At 42.5% G+C, this 18,772-nt stretch overlaps 1 protein-coding gene across 1 annotated transcript; it reads right to left on the bottom strand.

Moving 5' to 3' along the window:
* Positions 1-6,896: 6,896 nt before the first annotated feature.
* Positions 6,897-11,250, bottom strand: LOC122529598. The gene is made up of 3 exons (XM_043655882.1): positions 10,876-11,250; positions 10,257-10,436; positions 6,897-8,140 (listed from the first exon to the last, which is right to left on the bottom strand). The coding sequence occupies exons 1-3, from the start codon at positions 11,119-11,121 to the stop codon at positions 8,090-8,092; spliced, it is 477 nt and encodes a 158-aa protein (XP_043511817.1). The 5' UTR covers positions 11,122-11,250; the 3' UTR covers positions 6,897-8,089.
* Between the last annotated feature and the right edge of the window lie 7,522 nt (positions 11,251-18,772).

The following is an 18,772-nucleotide window of genomic DNA, read 5'->3' as shown; positions in this document are numbered from 1 at the left end:
GATGAATTCTCTTCGACGCGAAATGATTCTTTTCCACGATACGAGATAGATACGAGAAGATGCAGGGTCCTCTCTCGTTGATTCGTTTCTTTCCTCTCCCCTGCCGGAGGATTTTTATCAACTGTCTAATTCGACAATTGCGTTCCAATCCAATTGGGATACGCTCTTTAAAACATTCGTGCGATCGTCCCGACAAAGGAGATGGGGGGGTCACGCGATTCGAATATTTCACCGAACAATTTCAACCTGGAGGAGGCGAGGTTCGCGAAACGAATTCGCCTCAAGGTTCTCTTTTCAAGCGGAGCTCTCCCGTGCGTTACTCGCTTGGCCCAGTTTTCCCCTGGTATCTCTCCTGGCAAGCAGCGCGATGATGCTCTTCTTCCCTGGCCGCGTCTTAATTCCGCGATTTCGGCCACGTTTCGAGAATATACACCGCTCTTGTCCGGCCATTCACGCGGATTTCTTCATCTAAGCTTCGTCTGGCTTCTCGCTGGTTAGACAAAATAGAGAGAAGCCGGACGGCGCGCGTTAACCAGCGCCTCTGCCGCGCATTGTACAACGATTTGTACGGATTTCCAGTTCTTTTGCCGTGTGGGCCGCGCGTAGCAAGCGCAACACGCGCCCGCCTCTTGTGCTCGAATCGCCTCGTCTTGGGAGCACGTTCTCTATGGCTTCTCTCGCGAACGAAGAGAGAAACAGCGAGACAAGGGAGCAAGGAGCGAAGGAGAAGGCAACGTGTAAATAGAGAGAGACAGAGACAGAGAAAGAGGTGGAGGAGGAGGAGGAGGAGGAGGAGGAGGAGGAGGAGGAGGAGCAAGAAAGAGAGAGAATCGCGGGGACGGAGAAAGAGAACGAGAGATAGAGAAAGAAAGAAGATCGTGGCTGGCCGTTTTGTGCGCCGCGCGCAAAAGATGCCTTTGAATCCTTAATTCCCTTTGAAACTCTCATTCTGGGAGCAAAATGGCGAGAACGAACCGTATTCTTCGGTTGAATGACGTATTGAGCGAGTTTTGTATGCCGTTGCGTCCGCGTGTGGCTCATCCAGAGCCTATGCCTGCTTATACGTAATACGTTCGCTCTTTTCTCTTCCTACGTTTCTTGCTGCGAAGAAGAGGGCCCCGGCCCTCGCGTTGCTCTTTTTCTTCGTTCCCCCGTTCTTCCACCATTGCCCCCGTCCCTGCCTCACCCTCGAGCCAGTCGTTTTTCTAACGTTCTTTCAGTATTCCTTCGTTACTCGCGTCACGCAGACTTTTACGCGCGATCCTGGAACTTTTTTCCTTCCTTTTCTTTTTCTTTTTTTCTTCCTTTCTTTCTCTCCTTTTCTCCTTCTTCTTTTTTTGTTCTCTTACGCTCTCGACGAATTGAACGTTGCGCTCCTGGTCTCTTTTTACACAGCGAAAGCTACGCTGGCTGGTCCTGTTGATGTTCCGGGACACGTTGGACTCTTCTTCTTCTTCTTCTTCTTCTTCGTCCACGTATGTTTTTCTGTCTTCTAGGTATTTTACTGTAAATGTTGCAATTTCGTCCGAGTCGTACGACGAGTGGAAAATGACAATGGTCGTATAGTTCGATACGTTTATTTAATACGTTGGGATTCCATGCTTTTGGACGGAAAATTCAATTCCAAAATGTTTCCTGTAACGCACATATTTAATATATATATATATATATATATATATATATATATATATATATATATATATATATATATATATATATATATATATTCGTGAAAGAAAGATTCCATCGATGATCAAACCAGCGTAATCTCTTAATTACCCTCGTTATGTCGCGGCTGGAACGAAAGGCCCAGTGACAATCCAAAGGAGGGAAGGATCAAGAAAAGGGAGCAGGATCCGAAAGTGACGAGGAAGGGTGGGTGATCTTGCGAACTTAATCGGGCATCGGTGCTTTCCTTCGCGAACAATTGACGTCTGACTTTGACGTGCCCTCCGACACTTTCTCCGACTTCTCCTTTCTTCGCCGTTCTTTGTTCGATGAGAAATCGGCGGAACGTCGGGTCGAGCCACCGATCGATGGCCCATCATTTACTCAAAGATTCTCCGACTCTCTTTCCGTGAAAAGATCGCTCGCGAACCTGGAACGCTTTTTAATTAAGAACACACACGTACATACATACACACCGGCGAATATATAATTTTTCCATAGCGGCGCCGGTTTCTTTTTTTCACTCGCGCACTCGGTCTTTCGATTCGCGTTCCCTCAAAGAACGAGCCCCCCCGTGAATCGTCTCGCGTCTCTTTCCGATTTCCTTGGTGGAAGAAGAAAGTTCGTTTTTTCGTTCGAGCTTCTAAGAACGAAGATTTATTTCCAACAGGGCGATAATCGGTAATTTTCCCGGCAATTTAAAGACTAAAGAGAGTCGAAAAGCGAGAGGTGGTCTCATTCCGCGTGTTAGAATTTCGAAAATTCAAATTTAACCTTTCACCTGGATCACCGGGTCACCGTAACACTGTTCAACTGTTTAGAGTCTAAAGTGTCTTTGCGGGAAGGCTTCTGCATGGGAAGTCCATTCTTCGAATTATGATTTCCAGAAATCCAAATTGAAGATGTTGGGCTTCTTAGTTTCTCTCTGTTGAATCGCTGCCGCCGAGAAAGACTTCGCGGGGGTAAAAGGGAGGGGGGGGGAGGGGATGGGAGGCAAGAATTCCACATTATCGGCCGGGTTTCTCGCGGATACAATTTCCCAACACAATTTTCTTTTCAGTCGCCCCGAACGAATCTAGCCCAGCCTCGGCACGACGGTGGGTGGCAAATGGCAAAAGGGGGAGGTGAAGGGGCGAGAAAGAGAAAGAGTTAGCTTTGATGGTGGGAGGGGGGAGGGAGAGGGAGGCAGAGAGAGAGAGAGAGAGAGGGTAGCAGAGCAGCGGCAGCCCATATTCGTGCATTGTGGCACGTTCCATCGCGTTCTCAACTGAACTGAACTCGACTCAACAGTGGAGGACACAATGGGCGGTATGAATAAGTATAACAGACAGACACCGGTACAGACAGACACAGGTAGCTCAGGCCGCAGTATGTGAATGAGGAACCCATTTGATAACACGCCTCCACAGCCACCCAGGTCCATTGTGTCGCTTCCTATTCAGCTGCTCTATGCCCTCTTCTCCTCCTCTATCCCCCCTCTTTGCCTCCTTCTACACCCCCGCTGCCTCTGCTGTTCCTGCTCTTCCTCACCCCTTCATTCGCTATCTTCCCCTTCTCCGTTCTGTTCGTTCCGATATCGCCACGGAAATCTTATCCTATCGGGCTTCTCTCTCTCTCTTTTTTTCTCTCTCTGTACCCTGTGTACATGCGAAAAATCACGAGGGTGTCCGTTCTCGTTCCTCAGCTTCCGGTCGGTAGGTGCCACTCGCGTTCTCCGTTTCACGTGGCTTCGTAACTGTAATTTGGCAGCTTGATGATTTGAGGAATTCGAATTGAGCAACTGATATGTCGATACCGATCTTTGATTAAATATTTCTAGTGAATTGTCAACTAAAATTTATCACGATAATAGATTCTTTGTTAAAATGATTTTCCAGAGTCTTCTGTTCGCCGATAAATTCGTTAATATAGGCGAGGAATATAGAGAAAATCATTCCATTATATTTTATCTAAAAGAAGAGCAACGTGGTAGTGTCGGTACGGGCAGTTGAGCTATTACTTTCGGCCATCTGAGGTTTACAGCCTTGTTACGCAGAGATTGACTTAGATAGATATCTCCTGTGATGGAGCGCCCCTGGGCTTTGTAAAAATTTTCGTCAGAAGTTCTGGTTCAGCGTCGATATTTTTGATACGATTTAACTTACTCGACTCGGTAAAAAGGAAAAAGAAAAAAATTTACGCTCTCCGAAAATATGAATCTCAGACTTATGCTTACAAATAATGAGTCTTCCGACGAACTAACGTTGGAACAAGATTTCGTCACAGACATAATGATTTGCTTCTGAATCCTCTATATCTGTTTAGATTTATAAGGATATAAATCATCTCACGTGTTGGAACAATCAACAACGTTATATATAGATTCTTGTAAGAGTACTTTCAATTTTTGAAACTTATTTTTATTTTGTGCTTACTTGCAGTGAATTTGGACTCATCAAAGAGTTGTTTACACATTTTAATCAGTCCTTATCTTCAATTATCATTCAAGAAGTGTCCAAATACTTGTGACAATACCTCGGATATTTCATCAATCGGAACACTCGAGCGCTGTCTCAGGCTTGAACGTTCAAGTTCCAAGAACAATTCCCTGTGCTATATATTCCCTAATCTACGCGCGTGTACCAAACTAACGCGTTCCCCGATGGCCCGGTTACCCACATACTATACGGTTCGCACACGGAACGGTCCGCGAAGCGATTTCCACGGGGTTTTCGCGACGGTGGTGTGTCAGTGGTCACGGATCCTGGCCACCATTCGGTCGATTAGCGTGTCCGTGGATCTAAAAAGCCGGCCGCTTATCCGCGCGGTGGATAATCGGCGCGGTTAGAATGTCGAATGAGCACGGCCGGCCCGTTGTCCAGCCGGAATATTTATCCGAATTGTAATATTGACGCGAAGTGGACAGATATTTTGGAAAGGGTGAAAGCGAGTTTCCCTGGCGCGCGGTCCGCGTCCGCGTTTCAAAATCGATTTTCTAGTCAATGCCGGAAAGCCGGACCGGCAACAATGCTCCGATTTTCGGGATCTCGCTAGCATAAATAGCAAATAGCGAAGGTCCTGTGTATGTGGTCCCGGTTGGACCAGCCAGAACGAACTATCACAGCGCGCACACAGACACACACACTCACACACACACACTCTCTCTCTCTATCTCTCTCTCTCTCTCGTGCTCTCTAGTTCCCGGTTCTGTACGTACGTGTACGTTGTACACCGAGTACCGACAACAATGAGGCAGAGACAAAGGCCAGGTACAATGCTGATGTTGAACTCGACTGATTTCGACGATTTTTGGCCTTTGCATGTGCATCGCGCGTTACTCGACAATGATTCCCGCATACGTAATCATCGCTATGGGCAGGGAAGGCTGGTGTACACTCGCGAGGCAGTGGCTCTCACGTCGCGCCCTCTTTTTCCCTCCGCGAGCGGGTGCCGCGGTTCCTGGAGCGGCCGATGCCGAGAGAGAGCCCGGCTTGCTCTCGCGTAGTGTTACCCGCCGACCGCGCCGCGCTTTTCAATCCCTCGAAACTCCAACGCGGCGTGGCATCGCGATTCCCTTCGTCCCCCTTCGACCCCCCCCCCCCCCGATTTATCGGTTTAAATACCCAGCGCTGACTGGATAATAATAATTGTAAGCGATAGCCGATTTATGGACCGCAATCAGCCGTGTTTCTAGCCGGGCCGGCTACAATCTATCTAATCAATGGCAGTTAATGCCAAACGCGACCCGGGCTATTTAAATGTGAAACTGATAATCGACGCGGGCGTCGTTGCTTAATATTCCGCGATCGTTTCGACGTTTACCGGATCATTAGCTCCGTTCTATGGGCTCGAAGGACGAATCGATCCATCTACGATCCATCGAATCGTTTGCTCACAATCAGTGTCTCTGACATTTTTCGACGAGTACGTTTCTCCCGAGTCGGTGGGGGGGGGGGGAGAATCGGGCACGCGAGCGAACCGCGTAGATGTTACGCACGACATACGCGGGGAGAGGATAGTTGGATCTTCTCCTCTCCACGGTAAGAGAAGCTTAGCTCGGTTCTTTCGCGAGGGGTTTTTCGTGAACCGCGCGCAAAAGGGGGGCCGATCGATTGAGCACCCCTGACCGCACCTGAATAGATACATTGTGCCGGGGCAGCCTATTGACGGGCGATTGTTCCCTCAACAATAACAACAATATCTGAATAGTCGTCGTGCACATCTCTCGCGCGCGTTGCACGCACGCACCCACGCACGCACGCACGCACGCACGCACGCACGCACCCGCGCTCCGCCACTGGCCGCCGTGTGTATGTGTGTTTGTGTGTTTGTGTGTGGCGTGTCGCATCCCTTTGCACACGGGCCCTCGCACGCTCGCGTCGCGCATCCCTTCACACGTACCGGTCTCTTTGCGCGATCGCACTTACACTCGCTCGATCACGTCGAAGATAGAGCCCCCCCCCCTCTCTCTCTCTCTCTCTTCACGACATTCCACGGACCGCGAATAAGTAGCTTGGCGTGTCGGGTTAGATCTTCAAGACTGCGTGTTTGAATTGAATCCGTCGTCGTGGCGTCTCGACAAAGTTCATCGTTCGAGCGTTGGTCGATTTTCTTCTTCTCTTCTCAGGAAGTTGAGATCTTGTCATTAGGCTTGTCGTTAGGGGACGTTGGCGAAGGCAGAACGAATGGTTTTAAACCTGGAAATAAACAATTGTTCATGCACAAAGATTCTGTGAAGCCGTTAGTTTATGAACAGTTGGATCGTACAATACGCAGATAAAATGTTGCTGTCTGGGAGGTTTTCGAACGAGAGAGGTGTAGATAGACTTTTGTTTCGTCCAGTAGACTTTACAACGAGTACACCATACACCATGAACATGCGTCTGTATATTTCTATCTATCGTTTATCACTTGTAAATTGATGCTTCGTAATCTTTCATTAAAATACTTGTTTTTGACAAAGTCGTTTATTCCTTTCGATGAAACTGATCTCAAATTATAATACATCCTATTCAGTCCCCTATTGACAACCAAATTAAAGAGGAAAGTTCCCAAAGAAGAAAAAAATTCGCGACGAAAATTCGAGATTTCAATGCGTTTTAAGTGTTAGTTAATTAAAGGTTGTTCAACGTATAAAGAATACACAGAATGTACAAAAGAGAGAAAGATTCATTGAGCGTTACACGATAATGAATGAATAATCGTATGCTTAATGTGCATTAGTTTAAATAATTGAGCGTAACACGGCGTCGTTGTAAAATATTGTTTATTACCCGCTTATAAACAATGGTCAGTAAAGACTCTAGCGAAATGGTTTCGGTACAATTACAATACTCTGGTTGCGGGCGCGCATTACATTTATCGTGAAAATGTATAAGCCAATTATAATTATAGCGCTCCGGTCGATTCGTAATATTATAATAGGTTGCTATGTCGTCGTGCACAAAGAGGCGTATTTAATGTGAATGCTTATTAATAATTCTACCTGCGAAAAAGTCGCAGCTAGCGACTGTATATACGCTACGCATTGCCAACTTAACGTTGATTAATAATGTTATTATTGACTGGCAAACGAACGTTCATTGTACTTTTGCATCGGCTATATGGCTTTTATAAAATCGGGGAAAGCACGATCGGCTAAATTACATCGGTATTTCACATAGTTTTCCCTCCCACGCGATATCTCCTAATATATCATCAAGCTTGCTCTTTGCAACGTATAAGTGTCACGTGTTCACGTACGTTTTGTAAAAAGAAAATGAAGAAAAAAAAAAACGAAAGAAGAAGGAAAATAAACAAGAGGAAGAGAATGCGAACGAAGTGTCTGGAGCGAAGGGAGGCTTCTTCCTAAAAGGTGCAAGACTGCGTTTTTTCATAAAACGCAGCCTTCGACTGCGTATGCATCAGTTGCATAGCGTGCATTTAATGAAATGATATCGTTGAAATCGTATAAGACCCACGCAGCCCATTACCGGCTGAACGAATGATCGGGGATGCAATCGTCAGATACACGGTTAGCTAATACCGACAGAGAAATGAAAATTGGCACGATTGTTCGGTTGCGATTAACGATGAACAAACACCGGCAATATACGAACAAAGAGCAACAAAAAATTGAACCAAATTTTCCGACAAACCACCACCGTTTTATATCTGACGATCAATCATCCGATACCAACGGACAAAAAAATGTGTATACATATATATGTATATATACGGCGGAAAATTCCAGTTAGAAAAAAAAAGAATCGCTCTTCGCGATCGTTTTCAACGTTTCCTTAAGAGATACACAGTTGATTGCATATTCCCGTTGGTTCACATTTTTGCTTCTAGTGTCGTTCAGTTGTTTCGCGGATTCATTTCGGAGCCGGCTGCCGCTTGTCTCATCTTTCCATTGTAGTTCGTTGTCGTAACGTCGGCGATCTTAAAAATCGATGACAGTCTAAAACAGGTATGGCGATGGCTCGCAAAAGCCACAGTCTTGACAGGTTCTCTGCGAAAACCAGAAGTCGAGGTTTGAGACACAAGGATCGTGAGATTTTCGATCCGAGACTTGATAGATTTAATAGAATATTAGAGTGGAATAGTATAATATTTCAATAAAATATTAGAATTGGAATATTATAATATTGGTTAATGCTTAGAAATTTAGGAATTTGGGATTGGAAGTTTAGAAGGTTTGAAAATTTTAAAAATTGGAACATTCAGAAGTTTGAGAACTTAGAAGTTTGGTGGGTTAAGAATTCAGGGATCTAGAAATTTAGCAATATTTCAATAGAATATTAGAATTGAAATATTATAATATTAGTTAATGCTCAGAAATTTAGGAATTTGGGATTGGCAGTTTAGAAGGTTTGAAAATTGGAACATTCAGAAGTGTGAGAACTTAGGAGTTTGGTAGGTTAAGAATTCAGGAATCTAAAAATTTAGCAATCTGAAAATTTTGGAATTTAGGAATTTGGAAATTTGAAATTTGAAGGAACCTGGAACTTAGAGATTTGGAAATAAATTTGGAAATTTCAAAATTTAGAAATTTGAAAGCTTGGAAGCTCGAGGATTTGGAAACTTGATAATTCAGAAACTTTGGGAAACACGTTGCTAAATTTGCGCAAATATTTCGCCTTCAATCGTTTTGATTCTCGAAATTCGAAAAAGCTCGATGCTTCAACGACTTGAAACTCGAGAATTTAACGATTTAGCGCCTGCTGCGTTGCAACGCGTTGATCATTGACAATAGCCTCGTTTCGAGTTTGTTTTGTTCACAATTTTTTCGACACGCAGCAAAATGGCCCAGTCGTAACGCGAAGGAGGAGGACTGATCGAATCTGTCAAGCTAGCGGGGATTCAGTTAGTTCTTTTCTCGTTCGATCGTTCGATTCCTGTAACGACACGTCGCTGAAACACGTCGTCCGGCCGAAGAAATTCACCATGCAAAACTATTTGACAACGCGTTATCGTCGCGTTCACGACAAAATCAAAGACGTTCGGATGTCGGATCTCGGGAACAAATTTTCCAAAGTACGTTTCATTCATCAAATCAGCGTTGGAACAGCCGACGCTGACAATCGCAAAAACACTTATAAATTTCAGAGCCTCAGAGAAATCAGGATATTGTCGTTGTTGGATCATTTTCCACAATCACTGAACAAGGTCTCCCTTGTCGGTATGAGGATCCCGGAATTTCCTTACAACCAGCACTGGCGGAAATCTTGGTTATTCAAGTATTGGGCAGTTTGTTTAGTCGTCTGTTTGCCCGTGATATATCAATTGCAAGCGACAAGCTCGGAGAAGTTGGGAATCCTTCCGAGGCGGGACTCGGAAACACCGGCGGAGAAGAGTAGAGCCGAGGAGGCAGGAAATATTTCACGTGGTAGAGAATGATTTCGAATGGAAACACTTTCGGAGACAATCCCTTTGACGCGTCTCTCCGAAGGTGGAACGAGGATAGACGGAGTATTACGCTTAATTAGAGCAAAGGACCGTTTAAAGGAGAGACTCGAAATTACTTGGAATAATTTTGCACATGGAAATAGCAGGGGTATTTATATTGATAGTAATAATAAGAACATAGAGAAGACATATGTATAGAGATATTGTAGATTAGTTGTTACAAAAATCACATCGTGTAACGTCACTGACAATGAGTTTAATGTATGTTTCGATATGTATGTGGACGCTTGTTAAATTGTTCTCAGTATTAAATGCACGTAAACAGATATCATGGACGATGTACTCTTGGCTTTTTATCGAATTGAAGAAATCGATGGATTTGCAGCAATAATGATGCAACTATTTAAATTAAATATTTTGGAAAGCTATGAATTCGTAGTTCCAAATAAACTGCAAATAAATTTTTGTACGTTCATAGGAAAACTATAGGCGTGAAGATGTATCAAAAGCACATGATACGCGAGAATATAAAAATTATTCGGAGTGAAGTATGAAGCCAGTGAATATTAATGAAAATACGAGATTGAAGTTGATGAGAATCAGCAGTCTATTTAGAACTACATACATTTTAGAAGTTTATTTAAATTATTGGGAGATGGAAACTACCTCTTGGTTATAGTGACACAGTAATTGATATTAATTGATAAAATTAAACTCACCGTTGGATATTCTTCCGTTAATCCGAATTCTCCTAAACGATAGTAAACCGATCTGTTCTCCATGAAACTTCTGTAATCGTAACGTGGCATCATTGGGATTCTCATTTGCCAGAACGGTTCTCTGACGTTCGCACCCAAATTTAATATATCTCGTTCTCTATAATAAACTCGCAATGGTGGCTGAAAACGAGATGGAAAAACTTTTTAATTTTTATTCTCTTATTCAAACTGCCGATAGTTGTGCAAATTTATATTTTTTTTAAATCTTGTCGATCATTCGATCGAAAGTCAAAGTACAAAGCAACTGTTACAAAATATCCTGACAAGTAGATTTTGATCTAAATTTATGTTTCTGTAAATTTAATTTAAATCTCTTATATACGCAATTTAATATGTATGAAGTAGCGTTAATATACGATTGTCAAATATAATTCTGTTTCTTTCTCTGACCACTCATGTCTCTTGGACTCTCTTTTGTCTATCAGTATATTCAAAGCGGAACACTCGTTACGATTTTCAGCGATCACTACCAACGTTACGTACTATTTCTTCAGCGAAATTTCTGATTATAAAAATAAAAATTTGCACAAATATCTGCAGGCCAATTCACTGCCAATACCTCTTCTTTTTGCTCGATCGGTTCCTCTTCTGGTGAATTTGGCCTGGAAGAGTTTGGAGATAATTGCGGCGTCGATGATCCGGTAGAAGATACCAAACTGGAGATTCCACTTGATTCGCTAGACGGTGATATCGGTGAATATCCAGCCAAACTTCTTACACCTCGTTCGTATAAAATTCTCGTTCCCAAAGCAGCAAAATGTTCAGGCTCTAGACCAGACAGAGGCAAAGCTATCGTTAGCGCCATTTTCTACTTCACTTTTTCTGACCTCCTTCTTTTTAAAATTTTATCATACGAAAGTTTGAACGATTAACGGTGTCGAAAATTTTCTTAATTTCACTACGATTAAAATAAACCTTTCGATTGCTAGAGACCGTTACGACGTTGACCGAAAACTAACTAAAGGTTCAGGTAGACTCTTCTTCGATAACATTCTTGAACATGTATGCCTTATTCATACGTATATCCCCGAATGAGAGTGTATACGAAAGTAAACATGACCTTTCTGATTTTCAAGTGGTATTAGCAACGTATGTTTAATTACAAGCAATAATATGGTACAAATATCCTATAGTATTTCCTAGTTAGTTTTCTAATTTAATCGAACGAACATCAAATGAAAAATTTCTCAAATTAAAATTTTAATTTTTAATGAGTTTTGATATATATTTCTGCCACAAGATGAAGTTTCTTTTTATCGTTTCTCAATGTTGATCTTGTTTTCTGGTGTGGAGAGTGTATAAAATATTCTTTGATAGAATTTATTTGCTGACAGAATTTATCATCATCCCTTAATTCTAAGGGTGAAACGATAAAGATGTAGGTGTCTTTTTTATCGACGAATATGCTTATCTCTCGTTGATAACAATCTGTAATTTCAGCTGTTACCGACACCAGTTCCCTGTACCAACAGTGGTAATTTGGACGAAAGTTCCCTTACCAACAGTTGTACATTCACATTGAAACGAAAGGATATGTTGTTTCTCAACTAATATATTTTATTCAAATATTGTATTACAATTTGCAGTTAAAAATAGAATGTCTACAATATGGAAATTTACATGGAATTCTATGATTTTGATGAACAACTTTGAATTCACCATCACAGATGTGGTGTTCATCTTTACCACATGTCGATAATGTAGAGTCCTTTATATCTCGTTCCTTTTAGAATATATTTTTTTGGTGTTGTACTTTTTGACTACTAGAGGGTTTTCAGAATGAAGCGTTCCTACCCAGTACTATTTTTTTCCTTAAATTATTAATGAAAAACAAGATTTATTTATTTTATTGATATTAGATTTTTGCACAGTCATTAGCAAGATGTTTGTACTGGTTTTACAGTGTAATAGCGTAAAATCATTGGGAAGGCTATATGTATGATTTTCTCGCTAGTGTACGCTAAAATTCTCGATTACTATATAAGACCGATGCATACTATGCACTTCTGTGGTCTGGCGCTACTCGGCTAATGCGGAGGAAAAATCATTGTTCAAGGATCGAACATCAATCGGTGCGACTCAACGGAAGGGTGTCCAATCATATCATCATCATCATCACCACCAACCCAGTGGCACCGCGCGGCTCCGTCTTATCTTCTGACCAGCATCCATGACGTTGCCCTGAAAGAAAGGAGGAGAGAGAGAGAAAAAAACCCCGGCTGCACAGACAAAACGAAAAAAAATCCTTCGCTCCAAGGCAGAAAAACAAAAGGGCCACGACGCCGCCTCCGTTCCCTTTCTTCAGCTCTTTAAAAACTTCAATTGAAGCTCTCGGAGAATATAAGAGATAAGAGGGAGGGGAGGAGGAGGAAGAAGAAATATTGGACATCAAAAAACGGGGAAGTTCCGCCTTTACTTAAAAAGGTTTGAAAGAAGAAAAACAAATCAAACAAAATCCTCTCCTCACTTTGATCGCTGTGATATAAGTGTTCAACTTGAACAATTGATTTGGAATCTTCATAAACTGTAGTAGTTACCAGTTTGACCACATTTTTTGACTCGCTCATCAAATTTTTTTTCTTTGCAATTTTGTTACAATTTTTGAAGTGTTTCTCCTGTCAATTGACATTAGACTTTTTTATATTCGTTTTTGCACAAAGATATATATATATATATATTATTATTTTTAAAATATAACAGAACGGCTATCAAAAATCTATTTGATCATTATTAATCGACTAGGAAGATCTCTTCCCGCTTTGAGATAAATCACTGGATGACCAACTGAGTTGATCTCACTTTTTCCTTAGCAACGCGTTTTCTTTTAATCGTATTCTTTTCCTTTGTTATTTCATCAATCTGAATTAAAATTCTTTGCAATCTATCAAATATTTTTTTCTGCATTTGTAGAACATAAGTTTTAGTTACAAAATCAGACGTTGATCGCGCAGCTATTGCTAAGTGTACTAGGCTTTCTCGATAGTAACTGCTCAAGTGTTCGATCAGTATATAAGAATATTATATAGCATACATTTCCGTGGTCCGGAGCTACTCAGGAAAAGGAAAACTGTACCGGAGATAAGTGCGGTACAGCTCTCTCTCTCTCTCTCTCTTCACCTTCCTTCGTTCCTTCTCTCTATTATCTCTGTTGCGTTGCCATTGAGAGAACGTAAGGAAGAAATATTTCGATCTTGAATCGAAGGCAAAATCCCGGTGACTAAAGCGCGCAGCAGAGCCCATATCCAGCAGCAGCAGTCAAACCACTAAATTTGAGGTCTGTCATCTTCGCAGAGAAAGTTGTTTAAAGAAAATTGGTACACATTGGATTCCGCCATCACCTTTAGAACTCCAAAATCTTTCAAAATTATGGTGGGAAGGAAAAAACAATGAATAATTGCTTCGAATTCCTTCTCCCATCTACCTCCGACGTAAACTCCATCTTGACGGAGTTTTGAGACTTCTCTGCTCAGTGAAAAACTGCATATAAAATTAGAGAAGCTTGTAACTGTAGTAGTAATTCCAATTTGACCACACTTTTGACTCACTCATATTTTTTTCCTTACAATTTTGTTAGAAATTATTTTATTATTTTATTATTAAAAAGCAGAGACTGAAAACCGAAATATTGTGAGGTATTTGCTCACATATTATTATAATATATTATTGTAATATAACCGCTATTTTAGGAAATCGGTTTTAATACTGGTATAAGACGGTCATACCGATATTTTCATACGTATTTTATCGGTATTTGATGTCCACAACGGTAAAAACACCGAAATATATACCGGTACGGTACCGCTTTACTGACGAAAACACATTTTTCATTTTCTACGTAAAGTGACTCTTATTAATATTCGGACATCGTACTATTCCAAATATTGTTGTGGATTTCGATAATAGTATGTTTATAATAGTAAATTTGGATTAATTTTTTAATAATATAATAATACATTCGTTATAGTTTATAGTAACATAAATTTTATTTATTTATTGCACATACTTTTCTTAATATCAGACAATAAACTGAACTATGTCGAAATGTAGGCAAAAATATTCGGACATTTGAGGAACTACAATATTTGTACCTGAAAATTGTTAGCATAAACAATAATTAACCATCCGCTTACTGTGCTGGAGTCATTTTTGACCCGTATTGAGAGCTACTCGAATGCAATAACACATACAGTGATGGGAGTTGCTTGTGTTAGTAGCTGAAGTCTAATTGCACCAACACACGAACGCCAAGTGGCTAACACGTGTCCGTCAAAACCGGCGCAGCAAAACCAACTAACAACGATTGGATCTCTCTCATCATCTTCGCAGAGAAAATTGCTCGGAGAAAATTGTACCACATTGGATTTCGCATCGATCTGTGCATCGTTTAAAACTTACGAAAGATCTTTCAAAATTGTGGTGGGAAGAAAACAACGAAAATTACTTCCCCTCACCCCCTGCCGACGTAAACTCCATCTTGACAGGGTTGTTTGAGACTTTCTCAATTAGGGAAGCTCACGAAATATCCTGAAACTGTAGTAGCAGCTCCAATTTGACCACATTTTTTGACTCGCTCGCTCATGTTTTTTCTCTCGCAATTTTGTTCGAAATTATTTCAAAGTGTGTACTCGTCCTGTCAGCAGGGAAATTACATTTTCCTGCAGTGCCGACTCTGGACATCGCGTGGGTGTTTCTTCAGTGCGCCACTAGAGCGTCTTCAACCACCTTCAACCCCTCTATGTTCATTGAACCTTAACATACCCTTCGACGATACGAAATAGTCACCGCAATGAACCAATTACCAATATATTTAACGAATAATAAAACAAGGACTACGAAACTAGTTTCACAATATCCTTCGTTAGATAATTTTAATAATATCTATCTAAGGACGGTGTCGATATTTGCTCCAATAAATTGCTTCCTGCATGAACGCTCCACTCGGAGCAACGTGATCCCCGCCGATATTCACGGTGACGTAATCGCGCTGTTATTTTCCGTTCGTTATACATTATAATGGCGTTGCTTTCTTGAACCGGCTTGACCACGTATACCGGGTGTCCGGATTCGCGCGCGGAACCCGCCGACCCATCCGGTGGCCTTAGCAACGCACATGCGCCCTTCTTGGACTCTCGTCTCTCCAGTTTCTCTCTCCGGATGGTTGGGGATTGGCCCGGAGTAACACCCCCTCATAATGGGTTCACCCGTCCGCGCTGAGCGCGGCACAGCGACCGGGAAAGAGATGGAAAGAGGGTTGAAGGGTGTCGGATAGAGATGAAGACTGCACGAGGACGCAAGAGAGAGTGAGAGAGAGAGAGTGTGTGAGTGTGTGTGTGAGAGAGAGAGAGAGAGAAGCGAGGTGCAGAGAGTAGAGAGAGTCGAAGACTAAGCGAGAGGATGAAAGACAGGGTGAGACGAGAGGGAAGAGGGCAACGGAAGCCATATTGATTTCCCTATGTTTCCCCGTATTGTTACTATAGCGCCCGGTGAGGGCGCGAGGAGAAGGCAGGTACCACCCTCGTCAACCATCCCGCGCCATCCACCCCTCGACAACCACCCCCGCGCTGCCAGCCAGCCCGCGTTCCGTTCTTCCAAACGATGGTCGCCCCGATGAGGGAGAGACTACGTCGCTGGACGTGCATTCCCTTCCGGTCTCGCATTTCTTTCTTTCTTTCTTTCTTTCTTTCTTTCTTTCTTTCTTTCTTTCTTTCTATCCCTGTCCGCTTTTGCACGCGGCTTTCGGCCTCGCGCACTTTTCTACGTGGTGTTCTTCTATTTTATCTCGCTATCACATCGGTTTTGTTGTTGTCGCTCGTCATGTCCGGGAATCTCTGAGATTCAACAATTTCTAAACTGTGAATTCTTTGATGTTACAACGATCGACGAGGTGAGCGTTAGAAGCGGCAAACGAAGCGAAATATTTGTTTATATTTTATATTATCGTTTATTTGACACGTCTAGCTACTGACGAAAATTACTATCGAAAGTAGCTAGCTGGTCATTGCAGCGAGTACGAATACGACGAATACGAGCAGTTTTCGTTCGAGCATCGAGGAGTATATTTCTTAGGGGAAATTGGAAGATATTTAGGACGATGACGGTTTTATTCTTCTTTCCATCTCTAGCGTAGTAAATTCGTAAAAATCCATAAATGTGTCTCTATATTGTCGCTATACGCTCATCATCGGTCGACTCGACTCACGCAACCGAGCATTCGTGCGTGGCTTAATATTTCTCTTAATGTCGAAACAGCCGAACTCGCTCGCACGAAAAGCACGCGTAGACACACCTGGGTGGTCCATGCCCGATATCAGCTGCGAAACTTCCCAGACGTCCCGTTTTTCTGCACCGTCGTCCTTTGCTCTCCTTCTCGGGGAGAACGAAACGAAGGGGAGGTAAAGAGGAAAGGACAAGCAGAAAGAGAGAGAGAGAGAGAGAGAGACGAAGATAGTGAACCGTGTGGTTGTTACCTAGTGATGCATGGCTCGGTAATAGCTACAATACAACCAGCTTACAAGAGGGGTTCCGTTTCCATCCCGCTCTCGGCGACTTGAGATTTATTGCTCCCCGGCGGATTGCGGATTCCCAGATTCTCCGGTTTGCCCCTTATAAATGACTCCTATTAATTGACCGTGATGCGAGACAGGAAAACAGCGAAATGAAATGAAATGCGAATAATATCGCGTATCAGGACGGACGTTCCTCTTCGGATCGAAAACGATCGACATAATTTCGATCTCGTGTGCAATTTTCCAACAACACGCTTCCGTGCCTTCCTCTGTTCGTCGTCTCACACCCGTTCGTTCGTCCTTTTTAACTAACTCGGTGACGCGTGCAGATTGCCGGACTGCGAATTCGAGTATGAATTTTCGAAAGTGACTGGCCAGATCCGCTAAATAAATTGTCTCATCCATCCAACGTGAATAAGGATAATATTTAGCAATGTATGTAGCCTGTACCGATATCTTCCTAAGTGCTCTGTTCGCGTCTTGAAAAAAGCAGCAAATTTTTTTCAGGTTCAGCGAGAAATGCTCCGTTGCGTCGAGCGTGCGCAGAGAGTCTTCCTCCATCGTCTCTGATGGAGATAATACATCATTTAGATACACTAAAGCTGTTTCGTTTCTCAAGCTACTTAGAGCGGTATTAATCGCGTGATGCATTAGTGAGATCGAACGGCGTTCGTCAAAAATTCGCAATGAATGACCGTCAAGCGTTATACAAACGCGGTATTCTCAATCGATTCGTTATCTGATAGAAACCGGTGACTATGTCTAACATCGTGAAATATTCCCTGGTACCTATAACGATTTAGTTAATCTTCGATCAATAACAGAGTATCGCTCTTTAAAGGTAATCCTGATCAACACTCATCAGAAGTCTATCTACGTACACGCATCCTTTGTTGTTTCTCTTTTTTTGTAAAGACGATCGGAGGCTATGTTTCTCTCTCTCGTTTTCCTTACAAAGACTAACGTAAGGCGATATGCTTTCTCGAATTATTTCGTAGATTTTTCAGAAAATCTGTTACCACGTCGCGGATTTTTTTTCTCTCTCTCTATAAAAGAGAAGTTGTAAGTTTCTATATTCGGTCCTCCTTAACGTAATGATTTTCATTTAGCGTATACTTAATCAATGTCGTAACTTGATCTTGGATATTAACACATGCTGACAGCGCTCGTGCAGTATCGATAACGTCTTCTTCATCTTTTGATCAACATTGTTCGCGGTGTAGCACGAGTTATCGCCTCCTCTTTTCGTCCAACGCGTTCGAGTTTCGTTCGACTTTCCCCTCTTCCCCCAGTACAACTGTGTAATGAATCGTGCTATCTATCAGGCGCAACAATCCTACTCTAGGAATAGCTCGTCTATTCGAATCACTGTCGTCGTGCTACCGACGCAAGGTCGTCGCAGCGGAATCCGATAATCCGGTGGTTGCATATGGGTCAATCTTGACCCGTTTGGCCAGGCATTCCTCGATCAATGAACACGTTGACCCGCTATCAATCGAACATTCTTCTCACGGGGAGTTTTCTTAAAACAATGGAAACGCAACTTGTGGTCCAGCTTCTCGCTGGAAGAAACGTTCGTTTGATATTCAGATTTTTTTTAGCTGTTTGATCTTCGCGTTTCGCGCGTTGTTTCGCAGTTTATTTTTTTCGTGTCCTCTATTGGAGCAATTGGAACGTCATTTCCTCCGGCTGGCTTTTTCACTTCTGGAGGAACTCCGTTTCTACGCGTTTTTCTTCGTGGGCGCTCGTTTTGATTTGTCGCAGGTATGACACTGTCTTTTCCCTAGCGATCGCGGTCGGTCGTCTTGATCGTCCTTCGATTTGAATAGTTTTATATTTATTTTATATCGAGGCCAACAAACAGCTCCGAAGCCACCATATATATCTTGCGTTCGTCTACCGTTACTCTATCGATCATTAACTCGATCAGCTCGACGTCGATGATCATTC

Source organism: Frieseomelitta varia, unplaced genomic scaffold, assembly GCF_011392965.1.
Source record: "Frieseomelitta varia isolate USP_RPSP 00005682 unplaced genomic scaffold, Fvar_1.2 scaffold_131, whole genome shotgun sequence".
NCBI lineage: Eukaryota > Metazoa > Arthropoda > Insecta > Hymenoptera > Apidae > Frieseomelitta > Frieseomelitta varia.
The sequence above is the reverse complement of the archived record's forward strand: the minus strand, read 5'-3'. Positions and strand labels throughout refer to the sequence as shown.